Genomic DNA, 18,782 nt, shown 5'->3' with positions numbered 1-18,782 from the left:
TTATAATGGTTAATCCTTCAACCCTCAAAATTGGTACATATTCAATATAATATTCAACCTCAGCAGCATATATATATTTATTTATTTTCCCCTTGTAATATACAACCCTCTTTGGGGGAAAACCTCGTGGTGATACAATTTTTGAATAAAAGATAGAAAAAGATAGGAGGGTTTGGAGGGGAAGGTCCGTGATGTGGGAAAAGAAAGGGTATATAGGAAAGTTCCCTCTTTTCGGGTCTAGGTCCCAAAAAAACAAATTCCTCCTTGTGAAGAATCAATAATGCAGATTTGTTTAATATTTAATTGTTGTGTAATTAAGGAATAAAAAGGCAAGTCTTTGGGGAGTCCGTTTTATAGTTTCCAATGGCCCACCATCCACATGGGCCGTTTATATAAAGATAACCACACCTTTTTATATCATTTTTATTTTTATTTTATTAATATGTGTGCATGTAAAGTAATGGGGACAAATCAACTTTCCATTTATCATTGCCAGATTTGGAGAGCTCAATGAATTGCCCACCTTTTCTCTCTTTCTGCCCCTCTATGCTCCTCAAATCCATAATTAAATTCCAGTTAAATAGCTATTTTTCAAAATTATTTATAATAAATAGCATTCTTATCAAATGAATAATTATTCATAAAATTAATTTTGTAAGTATATAAATATTATGCTAGTTAGTCTTATTCATGCTTATATAATATATTCATTGTATTTATAACTTGAATTTGGAATTTTTAAATAATTTTTATTAAGATAAAAAGTTTATTTGTAATAATTTAAACTTAGAGATTAACTCTCTATTTGTTATTTGAGTTAATTAAAATTCAGGTATTGCATTCAAGAATAAGTATAAAGATAATTAATGAATAAGAGTGTGTGCATTGAAGTTGCTGCCCATTCGAATATTGGTCTAATTACAAATATGTTTTTTAAATGTGAAGATAAAAACAAATAATGTAGTATCTTGTCCAAAACCCTTTATATCTGCTTGCAACTTTCTTTGATTCTTTCATTGATTATTTCACCTAGCTAGGGAAATCGAGGAACATTGATATCATAATAAATGAGAATGATAGTTGCGCTTTTACTTTAGTAGCGTTTGACTTGTTTTATTTTTCTTCTCTTTAAAAGGAAAGGTTAGGCCAAACAAATTAAAATTAGTTTTTTAAAAGGAGACTTTTCAATGATAAAAAAAATTAAACTAGTGATTGCGTTTATTTCCTTTACGTGCAACATGTTCTTGCATTCAAGATAGTGGGAATATAAAATTCTCTTTGGAACAAAGAAAAGGAGTTAACATATGATTACTAATAAAATTAATTAATATGTAACTTCTTGATTTATTTTAAAAATTAAAAAAATATATTTTGAAAGTTTATAATTAAGTTCTAAACTTTTAAATTATTTTTAATTGAATCGTTAACCACATTTTTGTATATTAACATTTTGGTTAAATAGATTTAGTTAAAAAAATTTAAATAATTTAGAGAATATATTACTAGTTTAATTATTTAACACGAGAAGCACATATTTATGAATTAATGTTTTCAATTCTAACCGTGTGTCTCCTGATTAAGATCTATTGAATAGGTAACTAAACAATAATTTTTTAGAATAATGTACTAAATTATTATTTAAAATTATAACTACTAATCAATTTATCCTCTAAAGTCATACAAAATTTAATTCCCTAAATTAAATTATTAACTATTGATTAATTTACTGCCTAAAATTGCACACCAATCAAGTTAGTTCCTACTATTACCATATAAGTCAAAATAATTCTTAAATTTAGCAACTGTAAGTTAATTTAGTCCCTAACATTAGAATCAAATTAATTAATCTACATCAAAATCAGGGATTAAATTGTCTAATAATTATTAAAGTTGTAGACGGACAACCTCTAATATCATGACCTGATGAAACCTTGATGATAGTTTAGTAATTTTAGTGATTAATTTTTTTTAATAATTTTAAAGACATAATTTTTAATATGTATAATTTCAACGACTAATTTGACGTATTATCATTTTGTACTTTCATGTTAATATAATACAACAGTAATATTATTCAAGAAAAAGGTTCTTGAATAATAATCAATCATACTTAAAGAAATATGAGGTAAATTTTGAAAATCAATATTTGACAAAACACAATTAATTTCTCTCAGTAGCTCATTTTACAAAAGAAAAAAAATTGCATCATATGAAATTTTCTTTGATACTGGTTAAAGAAAAAGAAAAGTTTGAAGTAGAGATTGCCCTATTTTAATATCAATATACGCAAAAGGTTCAACAATAATTTCAGACAATATTTATGCATGATATATATTCTAAGAAAGAAAGATGAGTTGGAGTGAATTGATGTGATGCTGCGTTTTGCACTTTTATCATGTTTGAAATTCTTTTGGGCAACATTTATCACATTTGATTTGATTTAAGAAACTTCTGTTTATTTTTTTTAATATTTTTATCCTTTGTATATTTACAATTTCACTGAAATTCGTGTGAAATCCTAACAATTTTATTACAAAATATGAGAATGTTAAATAAAGATTAGACAAAGGGTAATCTCATACCTAAATTAATATTTTTTTCTTCTATACTCTCATTTCAAACGCATCAAGAGTGTTAAAAATCACTTTTAATTACTTTACTTTTCAACACCGTTATACCTGCTTGTCATTAGAAACATAAATATAACAACTTACATGTGTTTGCCATTATACCTCTGAATTAGGGGTTGATATGATGAGTAAGAAAGCAATAACCCGCGAAGTAAATGTGTCAGAAAAACTCATCGTCGAAAAAATGTGCCAAAAATACTCAATAACTGTGGTGTTCTTTGATTAGAATTCTTAGCAAAGGTAAATGATGAAAAGAGAGAAGGTTCATTTAGCCTTTGATGATATATTTTAATTTGCATTATTTTTTATGAGCAATATGTTTTTTAACTTATTAGTTTGTAGAGAAGAACCATTGACATATTCGGTTGGTCATGATTCATTGTGAGTAAAACCGTTGAACGCAACATGATTGAAGCACCCACTTGATCTCAATTTGGGAGAAATCCACTGTATCTCCCACTTCCACTATTCTGAAATTGCGAGAAGGACGTCATCGACATTGAAGACATGAGATCAACGTGTCTAAGTGATCTTGATCTATAGTTATACTGACTCATCATGAACTCTTTGGTAGAAGAAGAGGTTGAAGCCTCTCCCTCATCTCTTTGTATAGTAGTGAGAATATATGAAGATAATTCATCCATAGACAAGGATCTTTTCAAACCCATGAATAAAGTTTGAGGCTTTCTCTGCATGTGTGATGAGAGAGAGAGAGAGTGAAGCAACACAAGGCTTGGGTGTTGAAATCCTGATAAGGTGGAATCACTCACATTCACATCATCATTAATGAATGGATGATGATCACTTGGAATATTCCTAGACACAAGTGAGACCCTTTGTTGGGTGCTAACATTTTGTGGAGATATTGGCATTGCTAGTTCACAATCACAAGTGATAGGTGAGCGACAAATAGGGCAATTGGCATGGTCCTTGAACCATGCATCAATGCATGGTCTATGGAAAGCATGGTTACAAGCTGGTAACAATCGCACTTGATCCCCATCTTCCAATTGTCCAAGGCAAATGGAACATTCATCATGGTCCAAATGAAAAACACCACTTGTTTGAGGTGAGATAGAGAAAACTGGGATTTTGTTAAGAATTTCCTCATGGACCCCACTATTCTTCATTTGGCTTCTATTTCTGTTGTTCCTGCGTTGCAGTCTTGAAGGCATAACAAAGTACCTTAAGAGGATGCAATTGTATACTGCTATTACTAGAGTAGAGCAAAGTATGCCAGCAGCAGAGATAACAAGAGGGAAGACATATGATTCCATTGCAGGATTGGCTTCCTTCTCATCCATGGTTATTGCTTCATCTTCTGTTGGCTTTTAGCCTTTTAGCAATCAGTGATCATTGGACGATGGAGCTTTGCCATTTATTCCATGTCGAATTGGTTGAGGCTTTGGTTAAATAAGAAAGAAATGTTGCACATCATGTTTTGGGGTTTTGGCTTCTTAAGCTTTGAAATGGTTGTTCCACTAAAGATGGGTTCTGTTGAGTTGACTGCTTGATTTAAGTGGAATATGCTTGGTACACATTCCAATTCTACACTTTCGAACCTGATTAGTAATAGGACATTGCTGGTGATGTATTTGACATGTGTAATTGTGTTAATGATACGATTTATTACGAAACTTAGCTTCAGAAGTTAGGAATTAATTCGGTATATAATTTTTTCAATGGTGTACATAAATTACTGTTTACTTTGAAGTTAAATGTTATGTAGCTAACCATTGTCTCACTAATAATTGTTAAGAAATTAAAGTTATTTTTTTTTATTAAAATTACATTACTTACTTGACAAATAAAATAAAAGTTCAATCTCATGATTAGTATGATTGTAAGAAATATGTCGAATGAAAACGTATAATAATAACTGTCAGATCAAAATTATTGGCTAAAATTAGGTTTTAATTATAATTGTTTCTATGCCCATTGTTCTCCTTGTACCACACATTCCAATTTTATATATGCATTTTTATTCTCCCGTGTTTTATGTCGTTTTTATTCGATAGCATGACTTTTTATATCTCTTCCTCTACACACCTCATCTCATTGTTTTGGCATTGTGATGAGATCTAGTTATTGCACTTTCAAGATTGAGTTTTGTCGCCATTATGCGTCATTTGCAACCCTTATGCGTTCTATGATGTTAGAATTCGCTTTGGCTTTTCATTCTATGCCTTCATAGCTAGTTTGTGGTTTATGCTCTTCTCCCCTTTTTTTTACTCTATTTTCCTCCATAGCAAGATCCAAGTCTTTGGTTTCCTGTATTCTCGTTGTACATCGTTTGCACGCCATTGGCAACCTTTGTCAAATCTTCATGCTCTTCATGGCATTAGATTTTGGGTAAGTAAAATCCTATTTCCTTTAACTTTCAAAAGCAAAATTTAAAGGAAATAAACAAGATTTACTTAAACTATGACATCAATTAAGGCTCAGAAAACTTTGTTTTAACCTATTCTTGCATGCAATTAGTTTAAGGTCTGGTTTGAATATTAGCCTTCCTTAGGACTTATATTGATTCATTTCTCGCTATTAATTGATTCATTTCTCGCTCTTTGCCTACATGTTGTATGCATTCAACCTAGGACTTATATTGCTTTACTTATGATTGTAGTTGTTATTTTTCGTCACTGGGAGAGGGAGATTGGGGTGAGGGAAAGGGGATGGAAATTTTCAAGAGTTAGGATTCGAAGATCATCTTACATATAATTTACTAGTTCTCATTACTTGAGCTATACTGTAAGGTTCACTTATGACTGTAGTTAAACATGCTAATTTTATAGACCTATGTTTAAATGGGTCTATATTTAACAAATTTATATAAGCTTGCAATTAAACAGGTTAGTTTACAGTCCAATATGCATGTGTTATTTATTGATTTTTACTTTGTTAATTTCTTTTGCTTATATTGTTTTTCTTACTTTGAAATAATAAAACATTAAAAATTATTCTTTTCATTTTTTACGAATTAATTTGCGAACTTCCAAGATTAGCTCTTTTTTTGTCAACCCATTTACTTACTGATTATGTATGCCAATTTGTATGGACTGGCAATTAAACAGGTCAAATGATTTTAAGCTCAGGCACAGAAATTTGTGGGCTTTTGCAGGTCAGTTTATGTACCCTATGGTGCTTTCTACACCTAAAAGCAGAGATATCTTCTCACCTATTAACACCTCCTATATGGAGAATTGTAAAATATTTAGTGGTTAGAAAGACGCACTCTTTGCCAAGATTACCTTATGATTGTAGTACTTGAATGTTACGATTGTGACTTTAACTTAAGACACATTCAAGCACTATAAATAGAATGCTTCTAATATCACTAGGTGAACTTTCTAATGCTGTTACTCTATTGAATTACGTATTCACTTCGTCATTGAAATACTTTTAAGAAATACTCTCCACTTTATTGTTAGATCAACATTACCACCGTATACACCTACTTAAAATAGACGAGTGAGCCTTTGAACTAAAAAGACCTGAGTAGATCAACACATAATAGATGAAATATGAGCATTTCAAAGTATATTATTTATTGAAAGAATAACTTGGGATTATGAAAAATGTAACAGGGATTTCTAAAATATTCAAAATATTTAAAAACTTTATTTGAAGACCAAGTCATATTATGGTGATGGTGAAAAAAAAAAAAAAAATTGTCAAATCATTATCACTTCACAGTAAGTCAACTAGGTTTTGAGTCTTGATATTTCTAAATTTTGAATGAGTTAATGAAGTCCAATTTAATGAGATAGAACAGGAGAGGTGATGTAAAATAAACAGAGTAATTGTGTGTGAAAAAAAAAATTAAAACCCATATTATATGTATGTAATGTAACATTTATTTTAAGAAGTAACCCTTATAATATTGTTTAGAGTATCAAAATTTTCTTAGTTGGTATAGCACAAAAATTTGAATCTTAAGATTTCCCAGCAGATTCTCTACTTCCGCGATGGTTCCTATATATAATTAGATAGTTAATTTCCTAAGTTGCTGCCGCCAGAACTTCTCTAGCAACTTGGGGCGTATGGTCTCGCAATGCCAGCAGTATTATTCTTTTAAACAATGAATAAAATAAAGAACATCGTGTCATTGTTGCTCATTATAGGAGATAACCAAAGGTCAGAATAGAAACTCATACTTCAGGAAAACTTTTTTCTTTTTTTTTCATTATAGAAACCAATTCAATGTGAGGGTCCTCCATGCTCCATCAAACATTAGTTTCTACAACAACATTCTGAATATCTAAGAACTACAATCAACATGGTATCCAAATGTCTAACCCTCCATCTCTCTTCTAATCCCAATCCTTTTCTCACCCGAGTTCCAGTTGCAACTACAAAAAATCCAAGGCCCTTTAACTCTACCACCCTTCTTTCATTGCCAAACTCAAATGTCAACAAAACTAAGTCCTTTCTTCATGCCCAAAACCATTCCTTGGCTAATCATGCCCCTATAAAATGCTCCAACTCTACTGTCCCTCCACATAGTTTTGAAGTAGAGCCTGATCCAACTCTCACCAATGATGATCTCAAGCCAACTGCACCAAATCAAAGAACCTTCTCTGGGTTGGAAATGGCTAGCCTCTGGGTGGGACTAGTTGTGGGAGTCCCTTCTTACTACCTTGCTGGTAGCCTTGTTGATCTTGGAATGGCTTGGTGGCAAGGCATAGCCACAGTGGTTGCAGCCAACATGATTCTTCTAATTCCACTTGTCCTCACTGGTCATCCAGGTACCCTTTATGGTATTTCATTCCCAGTTCTTGCTAGATCATCATTTGGCATCCATGGTGCTCATATTCCCACCCTCCTTAGGGCTTTGGTTGGTTGTGGTTGGTATGGGATTGAATCATGGATTGGTGGGGAAGCAATTTTCCTTCTTTTGCCAAAATCAATAAAACAAAGTGCATTGTCTCATTCTCTACCTTGGCTTGGCACTTCCCCACTAGAATTTTTTTGCTTCATAGCCTTTTGGGTGGCACAATTGTCCATTGTGTGGAAAGGAATTGATGGCATTAGAGAGCTTGAGAAGTACTCAGCTCCAATACTCATTGTCCTCACTTCTTGCCTCCTTGTTTGGTCTTATGTTAAAGCTGGTGGCTTTGGTCACATGCTCTCCTTAACCTCAAGGCTCTCTTCTTCAGAATTTTGGTCTCTATTTTTCCCTTCTCTAACTGCTAATATAAGTTTTTGGGCTACCCTGGCTCTTAACATCCCTGATTTTACAAGATATGCTAAGAGCCAGAATGATCAAATCATTGGTCAAGCTGGTCTTCCCATCTTTATGGGGGCATTCACATTTGTTGGTATAGCAGTGACCTCATCTACAAAAGTGATATTTGGTCAAGTTATTTCCAACCCAATTCAATTACTTGGTCAAATTGGTGGCTTTGCGACTACTATCCTTGCAATCCTTGGTATAAGCCTAGCTACTATCACGACCAATATTGCTGCTAATGTTGTAGCACCAGCAAATGCTCTTGTGAATCTCAACCCTACTTGGTTGACTTTTAGAAGGGGTGCTCTTGTAACTGCATTGCTTGGAATTGCATTCCAACCTTGGAGGCTTCTCAAGTCAAGTGAGAGCTTTGTTTATACTTGGCTAGTTGGATATTCTGCATTGTTGGGTCCTATTGGAGGGATTCTTCTAGCTGATTACTATCTTGTACAAAAGACAAACTTGAACATCATAGATTTATACTCACGGAGTCCTTATGGCGCTTACTATTATTCAAGAGGGTTTAATGTGACAGCAATTGTGGCTCTAGTTATTGGAATCTTACCAGTAATCCCTGCCTTCTTGCAGAAAATTGGAATTGTAACATCAATTCCTGAACATTTTGTTGTCATCTACAATAATGCTTGGTTTTTTAGTTTCTTTTCTGCAGGATTATTATATTGGGTTCTATCATCTTTGAGAAGGAAACCAGAAGAACGCGTTGGTTGAATAAAGAGGAGATCACTTTTACCGTCCCATGTCTGTATTAACGTTGTACATTAGCATTGTTCAATAAGTAAATTTTTCGAGACACATTTCTTTGTTTGAAAGACAATTTTATGCTATTTGATACTGGAATTATGAAAGATGCAACTATTCATTGGCAAATTTCAACAATAATTGTTTTGCTAATATTGTGCCATGTTACATTAGCATTTATGACAGCCTTGTATGTTCAATTTTCCCTCACATAAAGGGATTATATGAATTTCTTGTTTCTGTAAAACATGACTGATACGGGATCCTAATTTTTTGGGTCTTGCTCCATTTTCAAATAGAAAGTCTAAGTAATAGAAGGGCATGGCATAATTTGCGCGAGGGTGTGAAACTTTGCTTTGGACATAATTAAGAATTTAATATTTTGCAGTCTAATCGCCCAAAATAAAGTTTACTAACTGAAACAGAAGGCTAACTAGGTACTACCAAAGAAACCACGGTAGAAGATAAATTTTTATGTATTTTTTTTTCTTCCTTTTAAGTTGCAGCAAAGACAAGGAATTGATTTTAGAAAAAGTATTTTAAAAAGACCATGGGCCGATTGGTAAGTCTTGTTCATGATCTGAATAGAGGTGGGCCTACTCTAGTCGTAAAATAGGCCCATTTTTTCAATTAGAGGTTTATTCACACACATGCATATGAAGAGTTTAGCTTTATGAACAGAATAGTGACACGACATAAAGTATTATGAAGCACTGCTTCTATTAAGCAAAATGCCATCCAACCAATTCAGGACATAAGACAAATTCCAACTCTATTAATCAATAAAACAAATGTTGATCGATATGTTTTTTTTAAATGAAAAAGTTACGTGCCCAGAGAAATAGATATAAGAATTTTATACAATAAATTTATATCATATTTTTCTAAATTGTAGTCTAATATCGTTATGCTTATTTTTTTAAAATTTATAGTCTGATTAGTGAGCACAATACGATAAATTATCCCATTATGTTATTTTATTATATCCACTAAATGAGCCAACAAGAACTTGACTTAGGTACCCCATGAGGATGACTAAGAATATTGCTTTGTTCGTGCTTTAATTTTGTTTTAACTTTTTATGTTTAGTTTTAACATAAAACAAATAATTTTAAATATAAAGTTCATCAATGAAAGTATATGAATAAAAATATAATTATTAATTTTTATTTTAATTATAATATATAATTTAAGACAGTTAATATATGTATTTATTAATTAAATTTATTTTAGTATTTGTTAGAAACAAAAACCTGCCACGTAATGAGAAATTAATATTTTTTTATGCATTGAATTAGTATTATTGAATTATATTTTTAAATAAATAACTAAAAATACATTATAGGACTAGTTTTAAATTTATTAATTTTCACAGATTAAAAAAATAAATATTATAATATTAATAATAAATATTCTATTATATTAAATTATAAAAAATACGCAATATAAAAAAATTACTTAACATGTCAAGAAAAAGTAATTCTAATATTTTCCTAAACTAATTCTCCTTTAAAAATATTCTGGTCAGAATTTATATACCGTCTATGTCTTCACGGGTTAAGAAATTCCAAACATCAAAGTCTCAAATTAGACATTTCTTAGAGATTCACAAATTTAGAAAGACTTGACTAGACTTGGAACTCAGAAGTTTCCCCCATTATTACCAGTGGGGGCACCAAATACTACTTTTGCCTCCACTAATGCTTAGCTTTCTCTTTATCTGTCTTTTATTATCATCTATCATATGGTTTATATGTCGTGCTACTCTAACCATAATACCTATATTTCTATATATGTATAGATCAATGCCCAGTGTTTCAATCAATTAATTAACTTAAATCTCCAACCTGCAGGTTGTATGCAATTATTCAGCATCACATAACTGATAAAATGATTTGATTAGTTATTCAGTGCTTCAGCTCATATTATATAGATTGACACGCATACTCATGTATTTATCGTTAGTTTAATTAGTGCATATACATACATACAACTGCATAAGTTAAAAAACTTAAGAGGTCAACAGCTGTAATGCATGGATAAGCTTTATTAATTATAATTTTAGCATGGGAGAGGTGAGAAACTTGTGTAGACTTTGTTAGTAAGTTATGAATATTAAATTTATTAATCAACAATTGATGCATCGTCACTTTACATGTAAAATATTATTTGTATAGTTGTTTATTATGAAAGAATAATATTCATATATTAATTTAATTTACATAACTTGTATGCATAAAATCAATATGTGTTGCTCATATACTTTTGATGTGTTTTGTTTCAAGATGTTTATTTGTTTAGTTATTTCGCATGCAACTTTCTAATAACATATATAAAAAAGTTCATACAAGGATTTATATATAATAAATTTCATAATAAAGAATACCAAGCCTAGGAAAAGTCCTTCTATTTGATCATATGCCAAATATCTCAGTAAAAAAAATTATAATAATTTCATCTTATCTATAAAAGTTAGTTTAATGGCATACGTTAAACATAAAATCTTTTATGGAAAAATGTTGAATTGTATAAAGTATCAACTAGTCAAATCTCACTGCTAGAGTCCATGCTGTATAATTAGCCTCCATCTGGATCACACTTGGCAAGTTCATTAGTGACACAATTAATGGTAAATAAAGACAAACCCCACTTGCAAGTGTGTCGTCATATGCCAAACTAGGACATAGATCTGAGTGAAATGAACTCTATAATCTTCCTTCTAGTTAGTTATTATGTTGATTTTTGTGTAGGAAAAAGAAAGGATTTTCTTATATTTATTAAAAATATATTAAAATGTGTTAAAACTTTAAAAGTATATTAATAATAGTTTTAAAAATAAATTGAGATTTTAATTATATTTTAAAAATATTATATAATAATAATAATAATAATAATAATAATAATAATTACACAAAGTAAAAAGAAGCACTAATTTGGAAAATGGGCAAATGAAAATATCAATGTTTCGTGAGACAAAATCGGAGCTGAAAATTAAACTCATAATTATTAGTAAACCATTTTTAATATATTTTTAATTATTAATTACAATTTATTAAAATTATAAAAAATAAAATAAAAATATTAAATTAAACATAAAAAAAGTAACACTTACATAATTTTTTATAATTTATAATAAATTTTAATTAATAACTAAGAATGTATTAAAAAATGAATTACTAAAATGATAGTGCATTGATGATTTATTTATTTTTAGTTTAGATCAAGAAAAATAAGAATAACATTGAAGAATTTGTGATAATAATATAATTTTATTAAAAATTAACTATAATGTAATAAAGTAATGAAAACAATAACAAATGAAATAAAATATAATTTGATCAAATAATAACAATGATATTTTAAAGAAATAAAATTGTGGTCCGTTGAGAAAATTGTTCATAATAGTATAAATAACAAATTTTGAAGAAAACTTAAAAAAATTGCATAAATGGGAACAAAATTCAATGCAACTTACGAAAATGTCATACAAAACAAGACATGGATTTGTTAAGGCTAAAAGACTACGGATGTTAAAAAGTCAAAATAATATTAAAAAATAATAATCAATTTCTTTTCCTCGTTGCATAAACACTCAAATTTTTAAAAGAAAATTAAAATTTTATTATTTGGATAATTAATAAGTATTTGTATTGAATGCATATTTAGATATAAGCTTATTTTAAGAAAATAATTGTTTATTTTTTGATGCAGTTTTGTGAGAAGGCTTTTTAAAAAATTGATAATTTTACAAAAAGTAATGTATAGTTATTAAAAAGTTTAAATTTTTAAGTTATTTTGTAAATGTTTAACATATAAATAATAAAACTATGTTTAAAAAAAATAAAATAAAAAAAGCATACTAAATACATTAAATAAATTGATATTGTTGTTTAAGTATTTATGTTAATTTGGACAAGTTTCGGTCTATTAAAAAAAATCATTCATCTTTGCAAATTTTCTAAGAATCTTTTAACAAATAATTGGATGGTTAACGGACCATATAGCCCATTGTAACTTACCCCAAAATACCAAAATTAAACTAATTTTATATATTGAAGTATGCTAGTTTAAGATATATAGTGTATAAGTTAATTTCATAGATTTGATTTTAAAGTCTACCTTTGAGTATTTTTTTTTCTGGTGCATTAGTCTTTGCAATTGAGGTGAATATGTAACTTCCTGGTTTCTTTCTAGCAGCTGCACAGAAGTTACGAGGTAGATGCTGCTAAGTGTTATCTCTGACATTAGCTTAGCATCTAAATCTATTGCCAAATTATAATTAATAGAAAAACAACTCAGTAGTTTCTATGGGCCTTCCTCCTTTCATACTATTCAAACTCAAAATTATTTAGAGTGAGTTCGTACAAACAATAGATCTATCATTCATGCATTGACAATTTTAGTCTATCCAAACACAACACACAATTTTAAAACAAGAAAAATACTCAATCTCTGCATGTATTTATATAACATACTTGATGGTACATATATACATAATTTACATAAATTATATTTTTCTTTCTTCAAATACGTTTAAATTACAATTAATTTATAATATAAATAAACCTCTAAAAAATAACGACTGGTTATGTATATGTCTTTCAATGATATTTTATTTTATTTTTATATAAATTTTATCATCACTAATAACTAATTTTGAATATTATACTGTAAATTTTAGTATTTACAAAAATAGGTTAATTTTTCCATTGACAGTATTGCTTGCATAGTCTGATCAGAACATATAAATTTTAATTTTTATTGGATGACACAGTAAAAAAAAAATTTTAAAAATTTAATTTAACATTTTGTAAGAGGAAAAGATATTTTAATTTCGCTGAGACAATCATACTGAAGAGTGTTATGAGAGAATAACTTTGCAGTAGTGATATGATTTTTTTTTCTTTTTTATTCAAAATGATAGATCATTAATGATATTCATTCCATAAAAATTAATTAAAGTATACTTGCACAAAATTTTTCCAGCTAGCTGAATGGGAGAGGTAAAGTGAAAAGTATGTGAGTCAAAAAAATGAAAACACACACACACACACACACACATATATATATATATATATATATATATATATATATATATATAGCCATTGGCAAATGGCAGACAACTTATACGTGGCAGTAGTTTCAAATAGATTCGAAACCATAGAGGACAAGTAATGTAGCTACAAATACACACACATATAAATGAGTTGTTTTGCATACATAAGATTGGTGAATAGCAATTCATTTTGGCGGTGTCATTTCCATTCATATTATATGATAATTCATGTTCAATTAACTATTAATTAATTAAGTAAATTTTATATAATTATCTAACAATTTAGTTATAGATCAAAATAAGAGGACATTCATAATAATCCAACCGACCGAACAGAGAAATTTTGTTGATGTGATCGATTACTAGCTAAGAGAGCATTTTTATTTTTCTTATAAAATCAAGTTTGAGCTGTGAAAAGTTCAATTTGTATAGTAAGCACCAATATTTGAGGGTAACCTTTTGAATTTTAAAATTAGTTATCCAAAAGTATAATTAATTTTGAAAAATATAAATTGTTAATTTTTTTTATAACTAGAACTATTTCAAACTATAATATACATTATTTTTAAAATTGATTATGTTTTTCTCTTTGAATAAAATTGATGTTTAAATCTTTTAATATTACTTTAAAAGACATTATTTTTTGAATGTTAATTATTTCAATTTCTTTCAATATCAATATTTTTTTAAAAAATTATCTTAAGAAATCTTAAGTATAACAATTTTAAAAATGTAGTCAAAGGAATAATTTAACAAAATTTAAATATTGTTAATGATACGTCAAAGAGTTGTTAAATTTAATTAAATCTCAAATGTACGTGGTGTAGTGAGTGGACAGACAGTGTAAAATTTGTTAGCACCATACAGCATATATATATATCTATGTAATTTACAGTAAGTATTTGCAATTAATCGTTAAACTGAAGAAAATTCTTGCTAGTTACAAGCTTCTTATAACAAATGGTCTAACAGTAATAAAATACTGAGTTTAACGTTTTTGATGAATATTAATTCTTGAAAATCGAGAAGAAATTATGTATGAGAGCTTCTCGAAGCAGTCCAATGTGCACTAGACAAAATTGACTGTAATTTAAAACGTGCAACCCTTTAAGCAAATTAATAAAAACAATTGGAGATCCACTCAGCAGCAGACAAAAGATATTAACTAAAGTTAATAACCTTTAAAAATGTGGTTAAATACATTATTTAACTAAGTATTTATTTAATAATATTTTTATATCATAAGTTTAATCCTAAAATTTATTTAAAAAATTAAAAAAAAATATTTTGATAAATTATTGTAAGAGAAATATTAAAAAGATTAAAAATCATAAATTATTTTCTTAAACTTTCTAAACATTTTAAAACACTCCTAAGTCATTAATCAAGTCAAGTCTATGATCATTATTAATTAAAAGATACATGAATATGGATGAGAGTCAAAATCATAATTCAAACAAAAGCAGATAGAGTAGTAATTAACAACGCATACAGAAAGCACTACTCACTTACCCATTAATACCAATATATCAATCTGGCGTGCTAATAAAAGACTAAAAGTTGCCTCAGCTGCGAAACATGTACACATTTTGGGTCACAAAGTTTACACACGACCTGGAAAGTAAATGTATGTGCCCAAGTGAAGATTTGGATTTTCGATTATTAATTATAGCAGACATGTAAAGAATACACAGCCATCAAAAATGAATTACTAGAACTATATTGAATTCAAATACTATCGAAATTACCATCACAAAAGGGGAGATAATGAAGGGTGCTAAAGGCTGCTGCGTACTTAACAGACTTTAGCCAAGAGAGTGGGAAAGGGCTGTAATATATTAATGACATGCACACCCAAAGTCAGCTATATATTTATATATGCTACAATAGCTGTTATTTTTTAATGTATAATGACTAATTTTTTAAATTAACATTTTCAATTTATAGTAATAATAATAATGAAAATAATAAGAAAAACACAAAGAGAGAGGTGGGTTCTAGCTAGGAAAGAGACAATTTATGGCATGGGGTCTTCTGTATTTGTCCTGCCCCGTGGTCTGACTGAACTTTTGTCAACGTTATTGTTAATAACTTGGAATGGAATGGAATTAGTCATTTGATTCAGAAACCTGAAGCCGGTTTCTTCAAAACTTGCAACTGTTCTCTGCCCCACTTGTCCTTCTTCCCTTCCCTATATATACATCAAATCATGATAACATTAGCATCCACTCAAGCTTGTTTTTCAGTTTTCGCCACTTCTAAGCCCCGCTATATATTATCGATTTCTCAACCAAGGTAGTTGGTAGTAACTCAATTTAAGCTCTTCTTTCTAATTTTTCCTCACATTTTGATCTCTTCTAACACACCCAGAAACAAAATTGTATAGAATAGATGCATAGACATGGAAAAGAAAAGCCTAGCGCACACTATACATACGTGCACTTTAATTATATAAAATTAAGCATAGCTTTTTTCTTTTTTCAATCATATGCATGTTCTTCTGTGATTTACTTCCGCAGGTTACTTTACATTGAGAAGCTAGCACATGTCTCCTGCAATGGCAATAAAGGAGCACAGGAGCGAGGATGATACCCCAGAAGGTCAATATCAGAAAGGAGTGAAGCAGCTATATGAGAAAGGCCATCTTCACTCGGTACCTAAGAAGTACATACTTCCTGCTTCCGAGAGACCCACCAAAAGTGTGGAAGATCCAAATGTTGCCAAGCAAAACCTTCAGTTACCCATCATTGATTTTGCCGAATTGATTGGCCCAAATAGGTCTCAAGTCCTTCAATCTCTAGCCAATGCCTGTGAACAATATGGATTTTTCCAGGTAGGAAATTGGGTAGATTGACTTTATGTATGCGTCTCTGTATGGTAATATACGATATGAAACTGAGCTTCATGCATGCTGACCGATATATATATATATTATACAAGTATTTCATTACAAGAACAACTTTGAATTAATAAAAGTAATTTATATATAAATTTTTTAAATAATTCTTTAATTTATATAAGTAAAAGAAATATTAAATAAATATTTAATCAAACTGCATATTCAAGTAAACAATAGATACACACACACAAAGGACCTAAGATTTTAAGGCAAATCATTCAGGAGTAGCAAACTGCGTGGAGAATATCAGTAATCATTAATTGGAATGTGATGTGAAGTGATTGAAGTTTGTTGTATTTAATTGATGCAGCTGGTAAATCATTGTGTCTCAGACGATGTAGTAAGGAGCATGATAGATGTGAGTGGGAGGTTCTTCGATCTCCCTTTTGAGGAGAGAGCAAAGTACATGACAACAGATATGCGGGCACCAGTTCGATGTGGGACTAGTTTCAGCCAAACTAAAGACACAGTGATGTGTTGGAGGGATTTCTTGAAACTCTTGTGCCATCCCTTGCCAGATTTCCTCCCTCATTGGCCTGCTTCCCCAGTGGACTTTCGGTGAGACCCACAAGCAAGCCTCAATACAAATATATTTAATCAACTAAATTCGTTAATTTCCCCATCACCTACAGTTTAATTTAAATTTGTAGTCAATTATTGAATTTTGTCGTACAAAATTTATAATCTAGCTAATATCAGACACTGGCACAAGAACAAATTAATAGCTTCCATAAGTTTTACATCGTTTCTTTAGTATTTTTTGTACTTCTGTCACATGGAATAAGATGAGGAAAAGGAAAAAGAAGTTTCATATTTAGTTCAGGTGTATAAAAGTGTAAAATGAAAATATGTAAAATAAATATTTGAGGAATAATTAATATTTTTACACTTTTTTTTTTACATTTTTTTTATCTCTCTTGTTGTATGATATCATCAAATCAAATTTTTTATTTTCTGTCTCTCATTTTTGGAGCCGAAGGAAGAGAGATACATGAAAAAAAGAGAGAGAAAGATAAAAAAGTTAAAGAATATAATTAATGATGTAATAAAAATAGATATAAAAATATGAGAGTTCTGACTTTTGTACGGATTTTCATTTTTTAAAATTGAAACAGGAAAGTTGTGGCGACCTATGCAGAAGAAACCAGACATTTGTTCCTGGTGGTAATGGAAGGCATCCTAGAGAGTTTAGGAATTATGGAAGCTAACGATGAAGAGGAAAATATCATGAAAGACTTGGGCAATGGTAGCCAGATGATGGTGGTGAATTTCTACCCACCATGCCCTGAACCAGACCTTACCCTTGGGATGCCCCCTCACTCCGATTATGGCTTCCTCACACTTCTCTTACAAGACCAAGTTGAAGGTTTGCAGATCCAATTCAAAGACAAATGGGTCACTGTTCAACCTATTCCAAACGCCTTCGTTGTCAATATTGGTGATCACTTAGAGGTAATTATAATTCCTTCTTCTCAAAGAGTTTTATTATTCGAATATTCTTTTTTATACATTACATCAAAGATTAAAAAGTAGAGAACCATACAGCATCGTCACATGATGTCAAAACATGCATTATAAGTCACTTTTCGTAGGCTCCTTTGTTATTATTATTATTTTGTCTATACAAAAATAAAAGGCATTATTATTTATATTTTTATTCATATAAACATTTAAAAAAATAAATAAAGTATTTATTCTAATTGAATAATTTAAAAGTTAAAAAAACTAGTTATAATAAAAGATAAAGTAAAAAATATCAAACAATTATAATAAAATGATTAAACTGCTTGTCCTATATAATTTTTTTATACAAACAAATACAAACGAAAGTAATATTTTATAAGTGAATCCACTCTAAACATTATCTTCATATACACAAAAATATCTTAAAAATCATATTTTTGGTTTGTATTGTGCTGATTTTTTTTATGTTGGGGTGCCCATTGAAATGATCAGATATTCAGCAACGGAAGATACAAGAGTGTATTGCACAGGGCTGTGGTGAATGAAGCTAAGAGTAGGGCATCGGTGGCTTCGTTGCATAGCCTTCCCTTCAACTGCACAGTGAGACCGTCGCCAAAACTCATAGATGAAGCCAATCCCAAGCGTTACATGGACACAAATTTTGATAGTTTTCTTGCGTACGTATCCACCAGAGAACCCAATAAAAAGGACTTCTTGAACTCTAGAAAGTTGACTTTTCCTTAA

The 18,782-nt window shown here is 29.8% G+C and overlaps 3 protein-coding genes across 3 annotated transcripts; 2 read left to right on the top strand and 1 right to left on the bottom strand.

Annotated features, from left to right (window-relative positions):
* Positions 1-2,917: 2,917 nt before the first annotated feature.
* On the bottom strand, positions 2,918-6,274 carry LOC113863869 (RING-H2 finger protein ATL52-like). Its single transcript, XM_027497628.1, has one exon. It carries the CDS (start codon positions 3,932-3,934, stop codon positions 3,059-3,061), a length of 876 nt encoding a protein of 291 aa, XP_027353429.1. The 5' UTR covers positions 3,935-6,274; the 3' UTR covers positions 2,918-3,058.
* A 632-nt stretch (positions 6,275-6,906) lies between these two features.
* On the top strand, positions 6,907-8,589 carry LOC113860846 (purine-uracil permease NCS1-like). Its single transcript, XM_027493370.1, has one exon. The coding sequence runs from the start codon at positions 6,907-6,909 to the stop codon at positions 8,587-8,589; it is 1,683 nt and encodes a 560-aa protein (XP_027349171.1).
* Positions 8,590-16,220: 7,631 nt separating this feature from the next.
* LOC113860842 (protein DMR6-LIKE OXYGENASE 1-like) lies at positions 16,221-18,782 on the top strand. The gene is made up of 4 exons (XM_027493366.1): positions 16,221-16,508; positions 16,885-17,132; positions 17,690-18,026; positions 18,531-18,782. Exons 1-4 carry the CDS (start codon positions 16,221-16,223, stop codon positions 18,780-18,782), a joined length of 1,125 nt encoding a protein of 374 aa, XP_027349167.1.

Source organism: Abrus precatorius, unplaced genomic scaffold (assembly GCF_003935025.1).
Source record: "Abrus precatorius isolate BTA unplaced genomic scaffold, Abrus_2018 Scaffold3, whole genome shotgun sequence".
Taxonomy (NCBI): Eukaryota; Viridiplantae; Streptophyta; class Magnoliopsida; order Fabales; family Fabaceae; genus Abrus; species Abrus precatorius.
Note: the sequence above shows the minus strand (reverse complement) of the source record. Positions and strands in the feature narration are given on the sequence as shown.